At 48.1% G+C, this 20,254-nt stretch overlaps 2 protein-coding genes and 1 long non-coding RNA gene across 6 annotated transcripts in view; 1 reads left to right on the plus strand and 2 right to left on the minus strand.

Annotated features, from left to right (window-relative positions):
• On the minus strand, positions 1-12,294 carry LOC110082731 (myotubularin-related protein 9-like). 3 transcript variants are annotated; one of them, XM_020800540.3, is made up of 12 exons: positions 11,704-12,294; positions 8,063-8,370; positions 6,830-6,886; positions 5,432-5,540; positions 4,723-4,848; positions 4,283-4,456; positions 3,586-3,803; positions 3,031-3,192; positions 2,633-2,774; positions 1,820-2,040; positions 1,089-1,234; positions 1-278 (listed from the first exon to the last, which is right to left on the minus strand). In XM_020800540.3, exons 2-12 carry the CDS (start codon positions 8,257-8,259, stop codon positions 94-96), a joined length of 1,737 nt encoding a protein of 578 aa, XP_020656199.3. In that variant the 5' UTR covers positions 8,260-8,370; positions 11,704-12,294; the 3' UTR covers positions 1-93. The 3 variants fall into 3 exon arrangements, with proteins under 3 accessions (XP_020656199.3, XP_020656200.3, XP_020656202.3); XM_020800541.3 differs by lacking the exon at positions 6,830-6,886; XM_020800543.3 differs by lacking the exons at positions 6,830-6,886; positions 8,063-8,370.
• FAM167B (family with sequence similarity 167 member B) lies at positions 12,293-18,575 on the plus strand. 2 transcript variants are annotated; one of them, XM_072980251.2, is made up of 3 exons: positions 12,293-12,625; positions 15,552-15,980; positions 17,266-18,575. In XM_072980251.2, exons 2-3 carry the CDS (start codon positions 15,669-15,671, stop codon positions 17,527-17,529), a joined length of 576 nt encoding a protein of 191 aa, XP_072836352.2. In that variant the 5' UTR covers positions 12,293-12,625; positions 15,552-15,668; the 3' UTR covers positions 17,530-18,575. The 2 variants fall into 2 exon arrangements, with proteins under 2 accessions (XP_072836352.2, XP_020656282.3); XM_020800623.3 differs by lacking the exon at positions 12,293-12,625 and having other exon boundaries at positions 13,257-15,980.
• Positions 17,790-20,254, minus strand: part of LOC140702095 (uncharacterized) — an 8,861-nt gene continuing 6,396 nt past the window's right edge. Inside the window, exon 2 of the long non-coding RNA XR_012081145.2 lies at positions 17,790-19,925. This is a non-coding gene — a long non-coding RNA (uncharacterized LOC140702095). The remainder of the gene's footprint in view (positions 19,926-20,254) is intronic.

Consider the following 20,254-nt stretch of genomic DNA (forward strand, 5'->3'; position numbering starts at 1 on the left):
TTTACCAATCAGTTATTTACTCTATTTTTCAAAGTCCACCTTTGCCAGGCAAGGAGAGGTGTCCAGGCCTTGCCTGATGTTGGGTGTCCCATTTCACAAGTGATCGTTAGATGAATTGTGTGGCACTTTGGTTTTTCTTTCTGAGAAGGTTTGTGTTGCAGTTTCTGTAGATGCTGTTTCGCACATCCTTGGTGGGTGAGTTTTGCCCGCAATTTTTTGGATTTCTGTCCACACTTCGTCTAGATAATGGGATGAACGGGCCCAGCGGAGGAATAAACCTACAGGAAGCACAGCTGTTAAAGGTATTTCCCATGCAGGGTACAAGGATCAACCGGGAGCAGTTCTGGGTTCTCTCTTTTGGGGGGTGATTAAGAGTCCTGCTTTTGCAAGCCCAGCTAAACAGTGTGGGCGAAGCTCAGTGCCAAAGGCAGGTCCAGAGAGCTATCTTAGTTCTTCATCATGTATCTTGATAATCTAATGCATGTTTGTAAAGAGGAAAGGTATCCCTAGAACCAGTTCAGACCCTTGGTTTGAGAGCTTGATTTAGACTACGCTTACAGAAGTCTGAAGTTGTGCATTCTCTGAAGACCCACAATGGGCAATGGATAACATTTCTCCCAAATAGCATTTGCCTTATATGTTCTCTTCAAGGCATACATAAATACAATACATCCAAACTTCACCAGAAACTTGGTACCTTTAGTAGGTTTCAGCCAAGTATTGGGAACCTAGAACTTTCCAGGTGCTGCTAAATGGCAATTTCCATCCGTTCTAGCCCTTGTAGCCCACAATGATGGCTTATGAGAGCTACCACCCAGCAAAACATGGAGCTGCCCCATATACTGTAATTCCCCAGCCCAGGACTAGAACTAAGTGGCAAGTGATGGAGAAGGCAGAGCCTTATTTAATTCCATGAAATCTGTGTGGTCATATAGTCTTAAAAGGGAGCAGAGTGCCTGCAGAAAAACAGATGGGTTAGGTTCTAGAACGTGTTGTGCACGTTTTAGGTCATACTTAGAATGTTTGAGGAAAAAGAAGCCCGTGTCACTTTTGAAAATACAAAAAGAGCAGAAGAAGGATGATTGTACCTTGCCAGAGTAGGATGCTCTGTGGCTCCACAGACGGCCAGATGACCAGGGGGTTGTGCACGTAGAGGGGATTCAGGTACTTTTGCTTTTCACTGTTCAGCCAAGGCCAGAGAGAGTGGGTCTTCGCTTTCACTTCACAGAGTTTCCTGCAGGGGGAGCCAGCAACATCTCTCGGTCCTTTTTTTTCCCCTGAAGGGTGGGGCTGACCCCTTTGTGGGTCAATATCGGTCAGAACGGCCTCCTCCGCCGGCCTCTGTCCTTCCCCAAACCCTTCATTTATTAAAGTCGCTGGGGGAATGGCTAGCGGTTTCATCAGCAGTGAAGAGATGGGGCGTTGGCTGGACCATTATTATTTTAATATTCAGCTGCTGCACCTGCTGAGCTGGCAGGACAGCTCCGTGGTTTAGGTCTCTGGGTGCAGAACCAGAGAGGTTGGGAGTTTGTTTCCCCTACAGCATGGTGCATGCTGGAAGAGCCAGCCTGGGTGGCCTTGGGCCAGCTGCACGATAGTCGCAGGGTGCCTCCAGAAGAAGGGCATGGTAAAACCACTTCTGGTGGATTACGGGAGTTGTCGTCCAGAATTGTCCCTTTTGCAAGCTCTGAGAAAGCATGTGACGGCTCCAACTCTCAAACATCAAGACTCGTCATTGTAAGGCCTCCCGTCCTTCCCAGGCCCAGCGCCCGCGGCCCTCCCTCTTGGCCTTGACGTACCTCTACGTATCTGGCCTCACCTTTCTCTCTCGCTGTTGCACAGGAAGGTGCCGTACGGGGAAGCGTAGCTGTGCTCAAACAGGGTCACCAAGAGGCGCTCGCTGAACTCCAGAGAGAAGGGGAACTGGCGTCCCAGCTGCCAGACGCAGTCCAGGAAGAGCAGGAAAGTGGGCGCCTCCTGTTTGGGGCGGGCGTGGGAATAGGCTGCGTGGGCACAGCGCAGGCAGAAAGGGTGTCCGGCCTGTGGGAAGCAAGGGGCAATGGGTGAGAACCGAAAAAGTGGCTTCTGGCCTTTTCCCTCTGGTGTACGAATGGAGACCGGTGTTATCCCAGAGCATGTCCACACTGGCATGAAGTCATGGCATAGGGTTTCCCGACAGCCCTGTTCGGCACGGACAAAAAAGACCTCATCCGCTGATGTTTCTGCTTGGAATGATCCATCTTCCCCCTTGAAGAGCTGGCCCGTAGCTTTCTGAACCAGAACCAAAAAAGAATGGGTGCCTCCACCCACGCTGTAAGAAGAGAGGAAGATTCTGGTCCCAGGACGTAGAAATGATAGCGTGCATTTTATCCCAAGTTAAAAGACCGGCACGTTTTGGCTGAGCCGGAAGGGTGAAAAGGCTAAGCTGAAACGCATTGGGCTTTTAATTTGGAATAAAGTGCACGCTCTTATTTCTTATGTCCCTAAAGGAGGAGAATCTTTTCTTGCCTTACTGTATCGTTCCGACCCAGATCGAGAGTGTGCAGTGTTTTTTGGGGGGACAACTCATGGGGATGCCAAATCGGGCTCTGTTCTGCCTTCGCAGCCGGGTACCAAGAGTCGGGGAAGGTACCTGCATCCATTCCCGTTCCAGCAGGCTCTGGAGTCCAGCCAGGGTCCTGCACTCCGGATCCAGGATGACCTGGGCGAGAGAGGTGACCAGCAAGGTGGTATCTGTCCCTTCGGCTCCGTGCACCAGGAGGCAGGCCCTTTCCCTGTAAGGAAGCCACGGCATTCCCCAGTCATTGTCAGCCCTGCCTAGCCCTGCCCTTCGACTGGGGCAGACGTCCGAGAGGTCACCCTTTTTTCCCCTGCACCACCCCTCTGACAATCCCAGACTGGGCTGGGGGAGGTGTACATCAGCCCACCTCGTTTTCTTTCCTTTCCACACCCCAGGCACCTATTCTGAGCCCGTGCAGACCAACCTGGTCTTCCAGGTGGGATCAGGGTCTCCCTGGATGGGGCCCGTACCTCTCCATGCACTGCGCCGCGAGGCAGGCGGTACTCAGGGCTTCCTTGACGTGGGCCAGCCACCGGGAGGCTTCCAGCTTGGTCAGCCAGCGGTCCATGTTGAGGGAAGGGTCGTTGCAAGCCTCGACCAGCTTGACGAAGCTCTCCTGGAGGGGTCGGCCCCTGCCGTGATGGCAAAGAAGAGCCAAATCGGCGGTTTATTAAAGCTCAAGTAATTCCCTTGTCTTTTATTTTTGCAAGCACATGAAACAGGTGATCTCTTTAATGGATCATTAAGAATATGAAACATATTTACAGTGCCCGAGAAGCGGGATGTAAATCCTGGCTTGTCTCGTTCTTGTGGGGAAAAACGAGAAAACCTCTGAAAATTTCTCCTGACCCATAAGACGGCAAGTTTTTCTTTCTCAGTCTCCACGAGAGCTTTATATTTCCAAACGGCGCAAAACGACAACTGGCGGCTTGGATGTTGAAAAAGCAAATGCAGTGAATGGGTTGTTTGTATCTTCTGGATCACTCAGTGTGTGGAAATGACAGATGGGAAGAAGGCGGGCTTACCTTTCCAGAGGCCGGTGCAGCCTCTTCCATCCCGGGTAAGAGCTTCGGTGCTCCGTCCCACCACCCATCATCTGGGCCTGTTTGGCTGCCTGGGCAGAGCGGGTGTCCAGGACGAAGCCACGGCCCCCTCCCTCTAGCACGGCGCTCAGCAGCAGCTCATCCTCCCGGCAGCGCTTCCGGTTCGGTCCCACCAGCGGCTGGCTGCTGCGGAGCATGACCTGCCAAAGCCGGGAGGGAGAACGGACATTGGCCGTGGGGCTGGGGACCCCCGAGCCGGTCCTTCCAGAACAACAACTTGGCTTCCGAAGCGGGAAGCAGAGAGGGTCTAGTATCTGATTCGGTGAGCTTTCCTCCCCCCATCTTTCCTGCAAGGATCTTCGCACAAACTGTTTTTTTGAATCACAGGAACAACTTGCGGTTTGCAAAAGGGGCTCACAGGGCGGATGTGGGGAGATCTGGCTGTACCAAGTTGAACTGCTGGACAGCTCAGTGGCTTAAGGTCTCTGGCCGCAGAGCCGGAAGTTGGGAGTTCGATTCCCACCCACTCCCCACTCCCCCAGGCCTCCTTGGCAGGGGCTGGACCGGATGATCCAGAGGGTCCCTTCTTCCAGCTCTGCAGTTCTGAGATTTTAAGTATCCTTTGCTTCAGGATTCGGGCGACGGGGCCAGGAGAACAAAAGACAGGGGAGGTACTCACCATCCTGTTCTTTCTGTGGTAATAGCTGAGGACTGGAAACCGCCTTCCGTGGCGGAAGCAGGCGCTCTTCCTCAGCGCTCCGTCGTCCACGGTTGCGGGCACCACAACGGCCGAGGGGTAGGTGGGGCAGACCCCGAAATCCTCATTGACGTAGCTGAGCCTCCAGGCGCCTGTCTGGGAAGAGGGGTCAACGGGAGCATCCCCTTCCTGCCCCCTTTGCAGGAGGGACAAGGGGAGTATGGGACCTGTGGTACCGGGTGGATGGATGGATGGTGGATTCTGGGAGTGGTGATCTAAGAAAGATGAGGGACGTTTCCCAATGGGTGGGGATAACATTCGCTTGGGATGAAGGGTCGCCACGACCCCCCAGGCAGGCCCTGGGTGGGTGGGTGGGAGACCCTTTCTCCTCTGCTTGTTGAGCCCCGGCCTTTGCTACTCACTTCCAAGGCTATTTGCTGGTAGTACTGCTCAAGCGTAGAAAGTGGCCACCCATCTTCTAGCTTCATGCTTAGGGGTCTGTAGAAAAAGGGGTACATCATCATCACCGACTCCACAGAGGAGAGAGCCTGTTGGGAGCAAGGATGATAACCATGTCAGTCGCAGAACACGAACTTCTAAAAGTCCCATCACCACAGAATTCCTCCCTGAACTCTCCAGACACAAAAATGCTTCTGAATCGAGATCAGGAGCTGCCGCTTGCTTGGCCTGCCCTGCTGGGGTGTTGTTTTCCATCCGCAAGGGAGAACTGATTTTTCTGACCCTCTGCCTCCGACGTAACAGTGCTTGGAAACCCAGCATGGGCAGGGGCCAAAACAAGGGTTCTCACAAAACTAAGATCTTACATTGCCTATTTGCCTGTCATTATTATTTTTTCCATTTTCCCAAACTACTCCCCCAACCGGTGGCCATTTTAAGTGGCCACACAGCCCTCTTCCCTTCCTCTGAAGGGGTGCTCCATCTGCAACTGAACGGGGTCAGTCTAGGTGGACCAGCCTCCTCTCCTTCTTTCCACCTGCCACCCGGAAGAAATGTGTGGGCTGGGCTATGGTGGGGATGGGCCCTTTGCACATGTGCGTGGGAAATCTCATCCAGGCAGTTCTGCACGTTCCAGATGGCAGACCTGCACACGGGAGGCCGAGTCCTGCTCACCTCGATGGAATTGGCGACGTTGAGGCATTCCTCCATCCCGGGGACTTCCAGTTGTAGGATCCTCAGGTCTTTGCACTTGAGCGTGATGGTGCCAGATGCACTTGTGAGCCTGCGGGCAGGATAGTGAGACGGGGGGGAGTCCGTATGAAAGGAAAGCCCGGTTTCCTCCGGCATGAACTGCTTTCATTTGCATGCAGACTGTGTTTTGCAAGCCTGCATCTTCCCCAAGCAGCAGCCAAGGGTGGGAGGGTGACAGGTGGGAAGGGGAGAGAGTGGAGGCTGAGCCCTTTCAAAGCCTCTGCCTGCAAGCCTAAGCAGTCCTTTGTTGGCCGTTAGTTTTTAAGAAGAGTTCAAGAAGTTTTTAAGAAGAGTTCAAGAAAAGCAGGAAGTTGTGTAAGCAGCGCCTGGGAGAGAAAAAGGGGGAAGAGAAAAGCTAAAACCTCTTGAGCACATTTATACCATTTTGAATTGAGATTCTCTCTCTCTCTCTCTCTCTGTCTCACCTCAAAGTGCCTGTTCCACTCTGGGAGGTTGTGTTGTGTCGGTTCTAGAATGCCCTCCCCCTCTGGTTCTACTGTCACTGTTGTGTTAACACAACAGTAGGTGTTTTGCAAGGTGTTGAAAATGATCACTGCAGTTATTGTTACACTCATTTAAGCTACCGTATTTTTCGCTCCATAAGACGCACCAAATTTTTAGGAGAAGAAAACAGGAAAATATAATCTGTTTTCTTCGGTCCATAAGACGCACAGACTTTCCACCCCCCTGTTTTGTGGGAAAAAAGTGCGTCTTGTGGTGCGAAAAATACGGTAAATATCCCTGCCTGCTATTTCTTGCATCAGGTACCCCTCTGACCTCATTTGCCACCGTTGTTTTCTACACACACACAACACACATGTGTGCGGGTATGCACACAGAGATGCACACCCACACACCCCTCTACCAATTCAGGAGGACATTCTTAATATTTAAGGGGTCCGATCCACAAAACAGGTTCACTGTGACAAAATGTTAGATGTTTCGGTACCAACCCGTGGCGGGCATGGATCTGCAACAATGGGCATTTCTTATTTATAACAAGGCCCACCAGAAGGTCCTGGGTCCCTTTGAATGGGTGGGCAGTGCTGTTTTGTTTTGTTTTTACATGGGCCACTGTAACAGACCAGTTACGGGAAACATTTCTAAGAACACATAATGCACCAGGAAAGCGTGAGGACATGGCCTTCCGGTGGTTGATAAGGTTTGCAACTGGACACCTATCAAGACCACAGGATATATTGTCTCTTTTGCCTTCACCCCACCCTGCTTCTTCAGCAAGCAGAAAGCTGTCAGCTGAATAAACGGGGGATTCTTGAAGCTGCTGTGCCGTGTGATTTGAAATGGGTTTAAAAGGCAAACCTGCTCTCTCGAGATCCGTTAGTCCCGGCGCTTTGATACCAAGTTAGATTCTGAACACTGAGAGTCAAGAGGAAGGAAAGAAAAGAGGTTAGCGCCATCCTGCAGGTGTGAAAAGTTAGTTTAGCCGCCCCCCCCCCGCTGCCAACCGCCAAGCAACCCGGGTCTGTTCTACCAAGCCACCTGCTCGGACAATTTGGAGTTCATTTGGCAAAGCAAACGTTCAAGGACGGTGGCTGCCTTTCTCCTCGGCACTAATTTTGTGTCTTTCACAGCAGCCTGAGATTGGGAAATGAAGCTGTTCAAGAGACCAGCTTCGCAATTAAAAGCAGATTGCGTTTTTGTCCCTCCAGATACGCAATTCCTTTAGAGCTCCATGCTGGAGCAATCAGGCTCACAAATAACCCCCCTGTTTGCGTCCTGATGAGTAATCACAAACTAAAAGCAAGCTCAGTTGCAGCCTGGGAAGGGACTAGTCTTAGTCTTGTTAGTCTTGTGCTAAGGTAGACTTTGCTTCTCAGTTTTCATCTATCAGGCTGCAGATTACAGAGCACAGAAACTGGGTTAGGGAAAAAATGGTCATCTGACATTTGAACAGGGAAAAGGAACAACATTGCCATTATATGCCAGAGACAATACAGATTATGCACATGTTTTTGATCTATTTGTGTTTTCATAATTATATCCTTTTTGCCAGATGAGGGAGCACCCCTTCTAGATACAATTTCTCTAAAGATATGCTTTGGCCCACATTCTCTTTTCCCTGACCTCCCTCTTTGATCTCCCTGGGAAAGTACACATGGGTGTGTGTATTGATGTTTGCATTGGCAGTCTCCTCCTTGGGAGGCTGAATCGTCCAGGCAGCTGTCTTTCAGGTCGAGAGGCTCACTTTAAACTGCAGCCAAGAGAGTCAAGTTCTGAAAAAGCCCTTGCTCATTGTGTGGCAATGTTTCCTTTCTGGACGACAGGTTCAAAAATGCCCCAGCCCGTCTGGTCTGGGCCAGGCAAGGGAGGAGTTACGCAAAGCCTAGCTCTGAGATCAGTTTTAGCAAAGCTTTCTCTTAACTTGTGAAGTAGCCGAAGGGAAGAGGGCAAAGTATCTGATTTGGGTTGGCAGTGTGAGCCTTGCCATGTTTATTTGGGTTAGGTGGCATAGACGTGGGAGGTCACTGTGGCATCATGGAAATGGGGCTCAGTCAGAAAAGAACTTAGGGTGGGTGGAACGGACCCGTTCACCTTTTCTCAACGGCGTCCACGTTGCGAATAAGAAGCCACAGCTCCATCTGACTCTCTTCCCCACTTCCTCCCGCCTGAGACGATAAGAGGATGTGATGGCTGGTGATGCAAAGGGTCCCCGTGACCGGAGGCAACCCTGGGCGCGTGAGCCCCACGTGGTCCACCTTGGGGGTCTTGATCAGCTCTGCAAACTCCATGGCAGCGGGAGGCGGGGGCCCCTCGGGGAGTCACAACGGATTGGGATCCAGAGCGTCTTGGGGGGGGACTGATCGGAGGGCAGAGGAAGTCTCTCGGCTGAAGCTGTCACCCTAGGAGACACGGCAGGAGCGCATGCTAGGGATAAAAGTGCATCAACCCCCCAGAGAGCAGATGCTCTCGTCTCCTCTGTTTCGAACTACACACCGTGATGGATCACAAGAGCATGCATTTCTGTCTTTTCCCTGGTGGGTTCTGCTCAACAGGCGTATCTGCCGTGCAAAGCTAAATCATTTTGATACCCTCCCCATCTCCCATGTCTGCGAACTGGCGTTTGCCACAGGTCCTTTGATTTCTCTGCTAGAGAGCTTCTCACACATTCTCCACTACTACAAATGACTCTTGAGTGCCTGAGCGGTGTGTGTGTGTGTGTCTCCCTGTTGCAGGAGTGCATTGTTACACCCACTGCTATTCCCAATGGCAAAACACGGTCTTGCACCCAAATTCTCAGAGGGCTGAGACGGCACACCATCTTTCCAGAAGGGTAAAGACTGGGAAAGCCAGCAGTGACAGGAGGCCAGGGGTGGGGTGGGGGGGTCCTCTTTTTAATCTGATGTTTGCAAATCCAGCAACATTACTCTACCCTGTCTTCATCACCAGGTCGTCAACTTTTGTTTTCTCTCTGTTGCTGATCATCCTGTGAGATCGTTGCTAAGCTAAGGGACTGGGTGGGGACACTTTCTGCGTGTCTCCGGAACAATAATGTCAACAAATCTGTCAACAAATCTGTGGAGTTACATTATTTTTAGCATGTGTGTGTGTGTGTGTGTGTAAATCTTGAATTCACTTGAATTCACCCATAAATGTCTAACCATTCCAAAATTCCAAAAAGAGTTCTTGGAATCCTTCCAAAATGGAAGAAATGAAAATTTCCTAAACCTCCCAGCTTAACATTTGGCTCATATATTTCAGATAAGACAGGCCAGGTAACATTTAATACTGTACATTTTGTGATGGGTTAGAGAAGATCTGACTGAATTTATAGGCTTTGTTTCCCCCAGAACTGGGAATCAAGGCAGTTTGCAAGATCAAAATGGGAAAAAACAAGTAGAGGCAGAAACAAACAAAAATGATCACTGTGTTGACAACGTTATGGGAAGAGCTCTCTGACTTCAAAGGTTTGGGAAGCCAAAAATCCATAATGTTAAAAGACTCTTTGGCCCCAAAGGTCATGCCAGTGGACAAAAAGGTGCAGATATTTATTTTTGCTTTCATTTTTTCCTGGGTAGTTTTTTGGTTGGAAAGTGAGGTATTTCACAGGGCCATTTATTTTAAATCACTTGTGAAGTTGACTGCAATCCTAGTCAATATCTCTGGTCAGTTTCAACCTTGCCCCTTTGCTTCCTCTTCTTCTCTACCCCTTGTGCGCACCCCTTGGGCTTCACGGAACCTCTGTTTTAATTTTTTTCCCCTATCTCTTATTCTGTGCTAGCACTAGGCCAGATTTCAAGAAAAAAAAGTACAAAATTATTAAAAATAACACAGCAGCAGCAGTACCAGCTGTGAGTGGCAGCCAGCGTCAGAGAGGCGAAGTGCAGGACAAAGCATCAAATACACTACATGCATTTCAATAGTGCACCTGTGCTCTCACACTGTTGCATTTGTGGCTTCTTTCTGATCCCTGCAAACCAACTTTTGGGGGTTTGGGAGAACCGGTACCATCTCCCCCATTTTCCACCTCCTCAAAAGGTCAGGAATGCTAGACAGGTTAGAATTTTTAACATCTCTTTATGCTATCAATTGCAAGGCATGGCTGTAGCAATTCTTTTTTTTTTTTTTACTCCTTAATGTTTTTTTTTAATGGTAAGTGAAATGTGGGTGCTGGAAGCGAGCTTTGTGCATACCTTAGATGGCCAGAAAGATGAACAAGGGGGTCCTAGATTGAATCAAGCCTCAGGTATCTCTGGAGGCAAATGTTGAAACTGAGGATGTCCTGCTTTGGGTACAGCATGAGAAGGATGGATTCTGGGGGGAGGGAGGGGAACAATCAAGCTGGGAAAGGTGGAAGGCAGAAGGAAAAGAGGAAAACCCAATAGGAAATGGACTGATTCCCTAAAGGAAGCCAAGCTGTAACAGCTCAGGAAGAGAATCAAAAGCCACAGAAGGGGTGCAGGGAGATCGAAGGAGAGAGAAAGCTTCCCTTAAATGTGCACCTCAATCCTATGCACCTCTTTATAAAATAACAGGTTGAAAACTGCGACCTTTCTGCTTAGAACAAAAGGGGGACAGCAGCAATCAACCTGGGGTGGGTTTGTAATTTGAGCAACGGAGGTCCTGGCTGCAGAAAAGGAAGGGGAAATCCCCAGTGGCTTGGTCCGAGAACTGCCCCTCACAAGAATATCTAATAATACTTTAAGGTTTATGTGTGTTTATTTTCCTAACGCCGATGGTGGGTTTTATTGTTTTCCCACGTTTTTGGCCTTCAACAACATTTTTAAATCGAAAAGCAGGAGGCACACAACTAAAAATAAACAGTTTTGTATAGCTATCGAGAATGTTCCCAGTAAGAGGGTCTGTTTTCCCGGCGTCTGGTCTGACCAGAAGACTTCCTTCGCACCCTTCAGGCTTCCCAAAGATGTGAACCCCCCCCTCAAAATAATAATAATAATAATAAATAAAAAACAAACCAAAACACCCATAACAAAGCTGCCCATTGTGGAATGTCAGGGTGCTTGTGTGTGTGTGTGTGTGTGTGTGTGTGTGTGTGTGTGTGTGTGTGTGTGTGTGTGTGTGTGTGTGTGTGTGTGTGTGTGTGTGTGTGTGTGTGTGTGTGTGTGTGAGAGAGAGAGAGAGAGAGAGAGAGAGAGAGAGAGAGAGACAACACATGGCCTGTGGACAGCATTGTTGACTATCCAGGAGAGAAAACCAGGCTGCGGCGTGCATTTCACAGCTGCATCAAGCACAGCTGTAAAAGGTGCAACTTTTCACCAAATAAGCATCGCCTGCTAGCATTTGCACAGACAGTGTTTAACCCGATGGGCCCCTGAGGTTGCCAGGTGTGCACTTTTTATTTCTCTGTAACCCTTAGAACCCTTAGACCTCTGGGTAGTGTGGGCGGCATATAAATTGAATAAATAAATAAATAAATCACAACCCTTTAAGGTAGGCCAGTGGATGTCTGCTTTTTTGACAGAGAACCACACACACACACACAAAGGCCCGTTACTCCTTGTTCGGTTTATGTGAGTTTAAAGAAGCTGCAGTCAGACCACGTGTCCATCAGGACTGTTCCCTCTTCGGGCTGGCAGGGACTCCCAAAATCTGGAACTGGGGTGTGTGTGTTCTCCCAGTCCTGACACCAGAGAACTGCTAAACAGATTTTGGGATTTGGAGGAAAAAACTAGCAATTTCTGCAAACGGCTTCGTGCCAGATCCCCATTCCTTACCTGACAGCTGTTGCGTTTCCAGTTCAAGTCCAGGATCTGCAGGGGAACTGGCTTGACACAGATCCGGGATCAAGCACTTCGTGATAAGGACCACATTGGGGGGTGGGAGGGAGAGGACGACTGCCTCTTAATATGTAACAGAGCCTTCCGTGGGGGCAAGACTAATGTCCAGCGGTTGAAAACTCCTTCAACAGCTGTTTGGTCTCTGAGAACTGCCTGGCAGCTGAAGAGTCCTGGATCTTTGATTGTGAAACACAGCAAGAGGAACTGAATGTGGGAGAGGCTTGAGAAGAGTGAGCGAGCGAAGGAGAGAGGATGTTGGGCTTAAGGTCGTCTGGCTGCCGTGGATTTGCTTTTCATTTTTGTTTATTTTATTTTCCCACTGCCATGGGGCTCGGAGAGAGCTGTGAAGATTTCAGATAACCGCCAGAGCGATAACAACATGCAAAGTAGTTTTAAATCTGTCTTTCTGTGCCTGGTTAGCTCTCAACAGACGGCAAGGACAAGGGTGTCTGAAGATCCCAGGAAAGAAATCTCTGGAGCAAAGGAGAGTCTTCCTGCCAGCTGATAACCAGCCTGATGTGCAGCAAAACTAGCTGGCAGGTTTTTTATCTTGAATGCATTGGAAAGGAAGGCTGGCCAAGTTATACGGATTTCTGGGGGGGAAAGGGTTGAGCACCAGTACTTAAGTCTCCTGCCGAAATCCAGAGAGAAAGCAAAGCAAAACATTATTTTGGACAGTCATCATCATCTTAAAACCACAGAGCTGGAAGGGACCCTCTGGATTATCTATCGGGTCCAGTCCCTCTCAAGGAGACGTCTTGGGGAATCAAACTCCCAACCTCTCCTAAACCACTGAGCTATCCAGCAGTTCTGTGTCAAGTCACATCCCTTGGAACTAAATAAGGAACTTCTCAAAAAGGTATAGTTAGATTGAGAAAAGATTCAATTTAAAATCATGATCTGCATATTGTACTGTATATGTGCATATATACAACTGGTGATGTCGTAGCCCTTGCTTATTTGATCCAGCAACCCCAGGCTGCACTACATAGCTATAAAGAGAGGAAAAGTCAGAAAGAAGTGTAATGATAAATCTGGAAATGCTGGCACACATCTGAACAGGTTCCCCAAAGATCAGGCAGCTGGATCAGTCCTCGTGAACAAATGAGGAACAGGTCTTTTGCAAAGTGAACGGCTCTTAATTCCCCATCTGAGATCAAAGCCTCCTGCACATATACAGTACAATATGCCTATGCGGACGTTAAGAACCAGCCAGGATGGTGACTGGAAGGCGACAGGCTTCTTTGATGCTATCCCTCTGGGTTTGCAACTCTCGGGGGATTCAGATGTTGTTGTGTTGGCCCCTCGGTGTCCTTTATTTGACTGTGTCCTGCTGGGTTGTTCTCCTTTCTCTAAGGGCCCCCTTTCTCTGCCTTTGTCCCTTCGGACCTTCTGTTCCACCTTAAATGCGGGGCATCGGTACTGCAGCAGCAGCAGCAGCAGCAGCAGCTAAGAAGTCGCGGACTTTAGAAGATAAGAGCTGGCCCACGGATGTGGCTGTGGCCGGTTGCCCCAAAAGCTCTGGTGAAGTCTAGGCGTGGGGTCCCTCGATGGGCTGGCTTCAAAGTCATGCTGCACAGCATTGGGGTTTCGCTCCAAGGGGGCTGTCTCACCAACAGGCAGGAGACAAATGTCTAAAAGAAACAGGAAACGCATAAAGAGAGAGAGAGAGAGAGAGAGAGAGAGAGAGAGAGAGAGAGAACAAGGCAGGGACTGATTCTACCTGCAGCCAGAGTTTTGATGCCATGCTTTTGGACTATAGCCCCCAAATGTTCTGAGCTGGCTGGGTGATTCTGGACATGGTAGTACGGAATTTTTTAAAAAAATTTTTTTGTTTGTTTCTAAAGGATGATGACTAGGTCTGTCAATTGGGTGCTGCTGTTTTATGCATCCCAAAAAAGGGGGGTCAGAGTGATCTTTCATACATTCTCTCCGCTTTTTTTAAATTTAATTTTTTAAATCTGGATTGAAAGAACACACAAAAAACCATGTTGAAATAATAGTTCAGGTATTTCGTAAAGAATGCATAAGGTGATACAGTTCTTCTCCTTAAAAGCAAAGTAAATATTAAGAAACCCCTCAGTGTTTACACCCCTGCAATCTGTCCCAGGTTAGAACATCATGCCAAATCTTAATATGGGAGGCGGACAGGGCAAAAACAAACAAACAAACAAAAACAAACAAACAAAAACAAACAAACAAATTTCTTAAAGTTGCTTAAAACTACAGATGTGTGCATATTCTTTTTTTTAACTGCACTCATATTTAGCAACCAACTGAACAGATCAACAGCAACAAACCATTTCTGCCAACCAATGCAAGAGAGGGAAAGAAACACTCAGCAGAGAGGCAGGGCTCTCTTTGAATGGCAAAAGCTGGAATGAACATTCGGTTACTGCTGGATAGATAGATAATCACCTACAGACGGCAAGCGAGGTTGTAAACAAGACCCCAAGAGACATTGTTGCTGAACACGGAGGGACAACAAACATAAATACTGTGGCACTGCTGAGACTCACAATTTTATTTCAGTGTGGAACTTTTGCACATTGCATTCCACCTGTGGAACACAATATCTGGGACATGGATTTATGTATGCTGTGGTATGTCATGTAAAGCTGTGGCCCGGCCACCATGCTCCATGCATACGAAAAAATCAGTTTCTATCCAGAAAAGCTTGCGATGAAATCCAGTTGTTAGTTTTAGTGCTGCCACATTACCTCAGGTTTTGTTACTGCGGGAACTGCCTGGCCTAGCTGGCTTTTTACAATCTGAAGCCAGAGGAGGCTCATCGTGACTCACGGCCGTTCCTCTTTACTTGATCTGACCTTTTAAAAAGCCTCCTAACACTTTTGGGTGGCGGCCATTATTGAGTATCTGTTGACCTGTGGAAATGTTTGAATCGATAGACCCTAGGTATGGCCAACCCCTGTTTCAGTGTGAATATGGCAACGTCTTTTCCTGTCAGTCTAGGAAAAGATCCCAAGGAAGAGACTCTGCTTTCAGTCTCGGATTGGATCCCAACATCTCCTGGAAAAAAACCAGCTGAAAAGCTGGAGAGCCTTGGTTGCCTATCAGTGTATATACTGAGCGAAGGGGCCCCGTGATCTGTCTACTACGATAACTCTCAATGTTCCTATAATGGTGGCCACTGTTATCACCCATATCTGTGCATAGATTACATATAAAACCAGTGCTTGTGCTATTCAAAATGCATTGGAGCTAACTGGACAGCGCTGCAGTGCCCTGAAGTGCATCAAAGAGCCATTTTTCGAGCCCATCAGCAGGTGACGCTGTGCTGTAATTTTTCTTGTCGTTCAAAGAGCTGAGCAACGCAGGGCTGCTCAGAGAACACTCTTAAGATAATGGACCCATAAGACGATAGCAGGTGATTGCCTTAATCTGGGCATGAATCGTAAACCTCATCTTCCCATGATTGACTTTGCCTGTCATCATTAATTAAACGCTCCCCCCCCCCCCGAATCTGCTGGGGTGACCTTTCACTCTTCCCTCCAACCTGAGGCTTTGGGTGGACGGACATCCACGAAGATCCCTTTTCTTTGCAGATAACAGAGCCAGGGGAGGAAGGAACACTCGGGGGATAAATGACTTCACAGGATAAAGTTTACACCCTTGCTGTCTTTCATGTCCTCGTTGAAACTTCCGTTCAAAGAACAGGGTGTCTCCGCCTAGCTGGAGACAATAATACTGTATTTTTATTTTTAAGGCTCTGCTGTTAACCTCTGGATAATTAAAGTTCCTGCTTCCCTCCCCTTGATTCCAAGGCCTTTATTGTTCCACGAATAAACAGCTTTCAGTGATGCATGTATATATAGCTGGCGTGTGGATCTAGAGCTGGTCTGTTTCCCGCCGAGAAGGCTGTTGATCAAGGTACCTCCGCAATGTCTCTGGTGACGTTCAAGGAGCTGGGAGAAGAGGAATCAAACTCAGAAGAAGAGAACCTGGACAGTGTCAAAGCCTTGACCGCGAAACTGAAGCTACAGACCCGTCGGCCTTCGTACCTCGAATGGAAAGCCCGGGTGCAAAGCCCGTCCTGGAGGAACGGCCTCAGAGAAGGTGCTCTCAAGACCCTGCAGGAGAAGCAGGTGGAGGAGGCCACCACAGAGGACCACCAAAAGGCCCAGGTGCCCCTTAAGACCATATGCGGGTTCTCTACCATGAGAGATGCCTTTGAGTGGCTCAGAAAGGAGTTGGTGAGTAGCTCCTCTCATCACTTCTTGGAGGGGGGGGTACCTGGATATGGCCAGACGAGGGTCCAAAGGTCTTCTCTCCAGGGCAGCACGGAGGGACGGAACCCTCCTTCCCCGACGGTGACGTGTTGCACAAAGGCAAGTTTCAGAGGGTGGGAAGAAAGCCACCTCATTGCTGTTTGCCTACAAGGAAAGTCCCGTTGGTGTTTCTCTGAAGTCCTGTCATAGACTCTTAGAGTCATGGAGTTGGAAGAACGAGCCCATGTAAGGCCACCGAGTCCAACCCATCCTGCTCAAGGCAGGGACTCAAGCCAAAGCGGATCTGCCAGGTGGTTGGTTGTCTAGATGTTTCTTAAATGCCTCCAGTGACGGAGTGCTCACCACCTCCCCATGAGGCCACGGGTCCCGTTGTCGTACTGCTCTAACAGTTAAGAAGTTTTTCCTGATCTTCAGCCTAAGTCTGCCTATGGGTTGCTTAAGCTGCGACAAGGGGAAGAAAATGATGCATGTTAGGACAACTCTTACTAACCTCAGTAAAGCGATTACGTTTTTCTTGGTATATATTTAACCAAGTCATTTTTTCCATGTGGTCGGACACATGCTTAGCAAACAAAACATTCCAGGTTCAAGGTCTGGTATTTCTAGCTAAGACACGCAATGAAAACATCCTCAGACTTTGAAAAGTTGCTGCCGGTCAATGTCAATAGGGATTGACATCGATCCAACCACACCAAGGTAGCAACCCATCCTTCTTGTCTTTGTAGCTGGCGGAAGGTGAGAACTGCAGGATCATAGAAACCTAGAACCATGAAGGGCCCCCCGAAGGCCATCAAGTCCAACCCCCTGCTCAAGGCAGGGATCCAAATCAAAGCAGATCCGACAGAGGGTTGTCTACATTTCTCTTGAATGCTTCCAGCGCTGGCGTGCTCATCACCTTCCAAGGTCATGGGTCCCATTGTCGTACTTCTCTAACAGTTCAGAAGTTTTTCCTGATATTCAGCCTGAATCTGGATTCCTTTGGATATCAGGAAAACTTCCAGAAGGTGGAGGAGAGCCTCAGCCATGTGAAATAATCGAAAAGGTGTAGTGTAGTGTGTGCATATGCATCAGGTAATGCGAGGAGAATTGGGGTACCAGGAGGCATAGTTCTGTGTTACCTTGTGATGTGCTTGAGGATATGCGTGCAGGATAACCACCTCAGTGAGAACTTTACTCCAGAGATGGAGAAGAAGTTCCGAACATGGGGGCCTTGTTTCTCATCCTCTGCCGTTCTTCTCGTTCTGCCCAGAGTGAGATGCAAGCCTTAGACCACCAGCTAGCTCGGCAGCTGATGTCCCTCCGGGCTCAGATTCACCGGCTGAAAGTGGAGCAGGCCTGCCACCAGCACAAGGAGATGCTGGACGACGCCACCTTTGAACTGGAGGGCTGCGAAGAAGACTCGGACCTGCTGTGTAACATCCCACCCAAAATGGCCTTCCTGTTGTCCAGTCCCCTCAAGCACATTGGCGTCACGCGCATGAACATCAACTCTCGACGCTTCTCCCTGTGCTGACGGGCTTGGCTCCATCTTGTGCCTTGCTTTGATGCCCGTGGACTTTAGCAAAGGGTATATTGTGAGGGGAGGGATACCCGGTGTGGTGTGACGGATAGAGGGACAGACTAGGTCTCAGGAGGCCTGGGTTCAAATCTCTCCTCAGCTATGGGAACTCACTGTCGCTGTAGAACTGATAAAAGCACTCCTTAAACATCTCGGCTTGAAAGCTTTTTGCTGATTTGAGTTCCATGCTTGTAAAGAGTCTCACTGGGGGGATGTTTTTGTTAATGGTTTGGAGGGTCAGGCCCTTAAGAGGCCTTTCAGATGCTGTGTTTTTGATGTTCCCTCTTAATGTGCCTTTTCTTCTCTCTCTCTCTCTTTCTCGCTCGCTCTCTGTTGCTCCTGTTGTGTGCATGATGTCCTTGTGAATTTTTTGTCTGTACCATTGCTCCTTGAAGGCTCTGCAAGTGAAAAACGTCACCAACAAACCAACTAATAAATCATAAGCCGTTTGGTCTCAACACAATTTGTACAATATTTTTCTGCCTTCAGTCGGATTTTTGTCCATTGCCAGGTGCAGTCTTTAGAAAGACTTGAATGTTGTTCTGTAGCATCTGTTGCTTAGAAGTCAAAGGCTGAATAAGTAATTCACAAGCAAACACAGAAGCTGGGGATGAAGATGGAGAAGGGCCTTCTCGGTGGCTTCTCCTTTAGACTCTGGAACTCCTTCCCACTGGAGACCAGTCCGGACCCATTTCGGCCATCCTTCTACAGGCAGGCAAAGAACTTTCCCTTCAGGCAAGCTTTCCTTCAAGCTGCCTGAGGTTTTTTTTTTTAATTAAAGGTATTGCTGTCTCTTTCTGCTTTGAATGCGTTTTGGTGTTGCTTATTTTTTTTTCTTTTTTAATTTGTATGCCATTTGTTTGATCCTTTTTAGTATTTGTATACTCACTGTTGTTAGCTTTCATTTTGCATTCAAGTGACATAAGCCACCTCGGGCCCTTTTTAAAGAAAAAATGTGGTGTAAAAATGTTTGAAATAAATAAATAAACAGTAGGACAATGTCAAGTGTCCCTTTATAAAATGCAGCCACACAGTACCGTCATGATGTTCAGAAATAACCCGCATATTGGCTGAAGCTCTGTTAAACCTGCTTACGACTAGAGTTGGGCCACTGAATCAGCAGGAGTTGGGTGAGTCAAGTCCTATGTAAGTTCCCTTGATTCAAATAGGTCTTCTCTAGGGGCAATTTGTAAATCCACTGGTAATGTGAGCACCCTGAGGTATACCAACAACCGAGGGAGAATGCTTTTTGTTTGGGTTGAGTGAGGTCTCTGCTTCATGGATCTAGAGGAAAGAGGCAATTTCAAATACAATACCATTACACAAGTATTAACAGCTTTCATGTTGAGCAGATGATTGCATTTTTCCAGTCCTAGCCCTGGAAAGATCTATTTTTCTTCTCTCCCTCCCTGACATGACTCCTATCACTTTCTCCCTCTCCCCCAGATGGGTTTGCAGATGATTATCAACTTTGGCAAAGAACACATTTCTTTAAAATTTTTTGCTTATAGATGAAAGGAAAACTCAAGTCACGGTTGGTGGAGAGAAGAATTTGAAAGAGAAGTGGAAAATTGATTTCCAGCCTATCAAAACACATTGTTTTCATAACAGTATTTGGTCATATTATTTTCAACATCTGATCTGCTTTAGTCGCCTTTGCTCATAGAAGCTATTCCCGGCTATGCAGTTTGAAGCTGAACGACTGTCAGAATGTCTTTAGAAGATGATGCACTTTTAGAAAGTTGTTGTAGGAGTGTGTCTTATGATTCTAGACGTAGGAACGCCTTGGCGTGGGTCTAAGGAGATCCACTGATATTGCCACGCTTTGCTGGAGCCCTGCCAGGAATTGATAAGTAAGCTTTTCATGGACCAAATTCAGAACGTGTGCTAGTGGCAAAATCGCCCTCTGAAAATCAGGGCCTGTAGGGGCAACTTATTATCTTATTTTAAAGCAGTTTCTGAGAGTGAAACTTTGCTTTAAATCAAGATCCATTCTCCCTTGTGCTTAAAAAAAAATCCTCCTTTTTTTGCCCTACTGTGCTAATAAACTCTGGCTCAAGGGAAGCTAGGTCTGTTCATTCCTCCTATCTCTGCTGCCTCCTCTAATCCCTGCTGATAAGCCACAAAGTGGGCAAACATTGGGTAAACACTGAGTTTAATAAGAGCAGAGAGAGAGAGGAAGTCAAGAAGGTGAGATCCGCCGGGCGTATCCTGCAAGGTTTTCTCTTGGACATTAACTCATGCGGGAATAAACAGATCATCACATCTCCTCCCCAGTGGATGGTCAAGCCAAGAATGGAAGAACAATGACGAGATTCCATTTCGGAGACAGCAGGCAGTCGGCATAAACTCTAAAAAAGAATGAAACAGGCTGTCAAAAGATCTTTTGAAGAGAGCAGAAGAACCAATTGCCAAGTTAGATTCACATTTATTAAGCCCTTGGCTATGAAGGGGTCCAGTTTATACATATAAAATATAACTTGCTACACTATAGTATGAGCATTTTGCTTAGGAAGGCAAGAATGAACAAGGGAGGAGGGGGTGCCTGTCTGAGTTTCTTCCAATTTACAATTAAGGCATTTCTAAATTAAAAGTCCATCCTTGGGAGGTGGGGCATCTGACACTAAGAAATGAATGATTGCCAAAGCTAAGCTCATGCAGGAATTTGTACCAATTATAG

This window comes from Pogona vitticeps, chromosome 9 (assembly GCF_051106095.1).
Source record: "Pogona vitticeps strain Pit_001003342236 chromosome 9, PviZW2.1, whole genome shotgun sequence".
In the NCBI taxonomy this organism is placed as follows: Eukaryota; Metazoa; Chordata; class Lepidosauria; order Squamata; family Agamidae; genus Pogona; species Pogona vitticeps.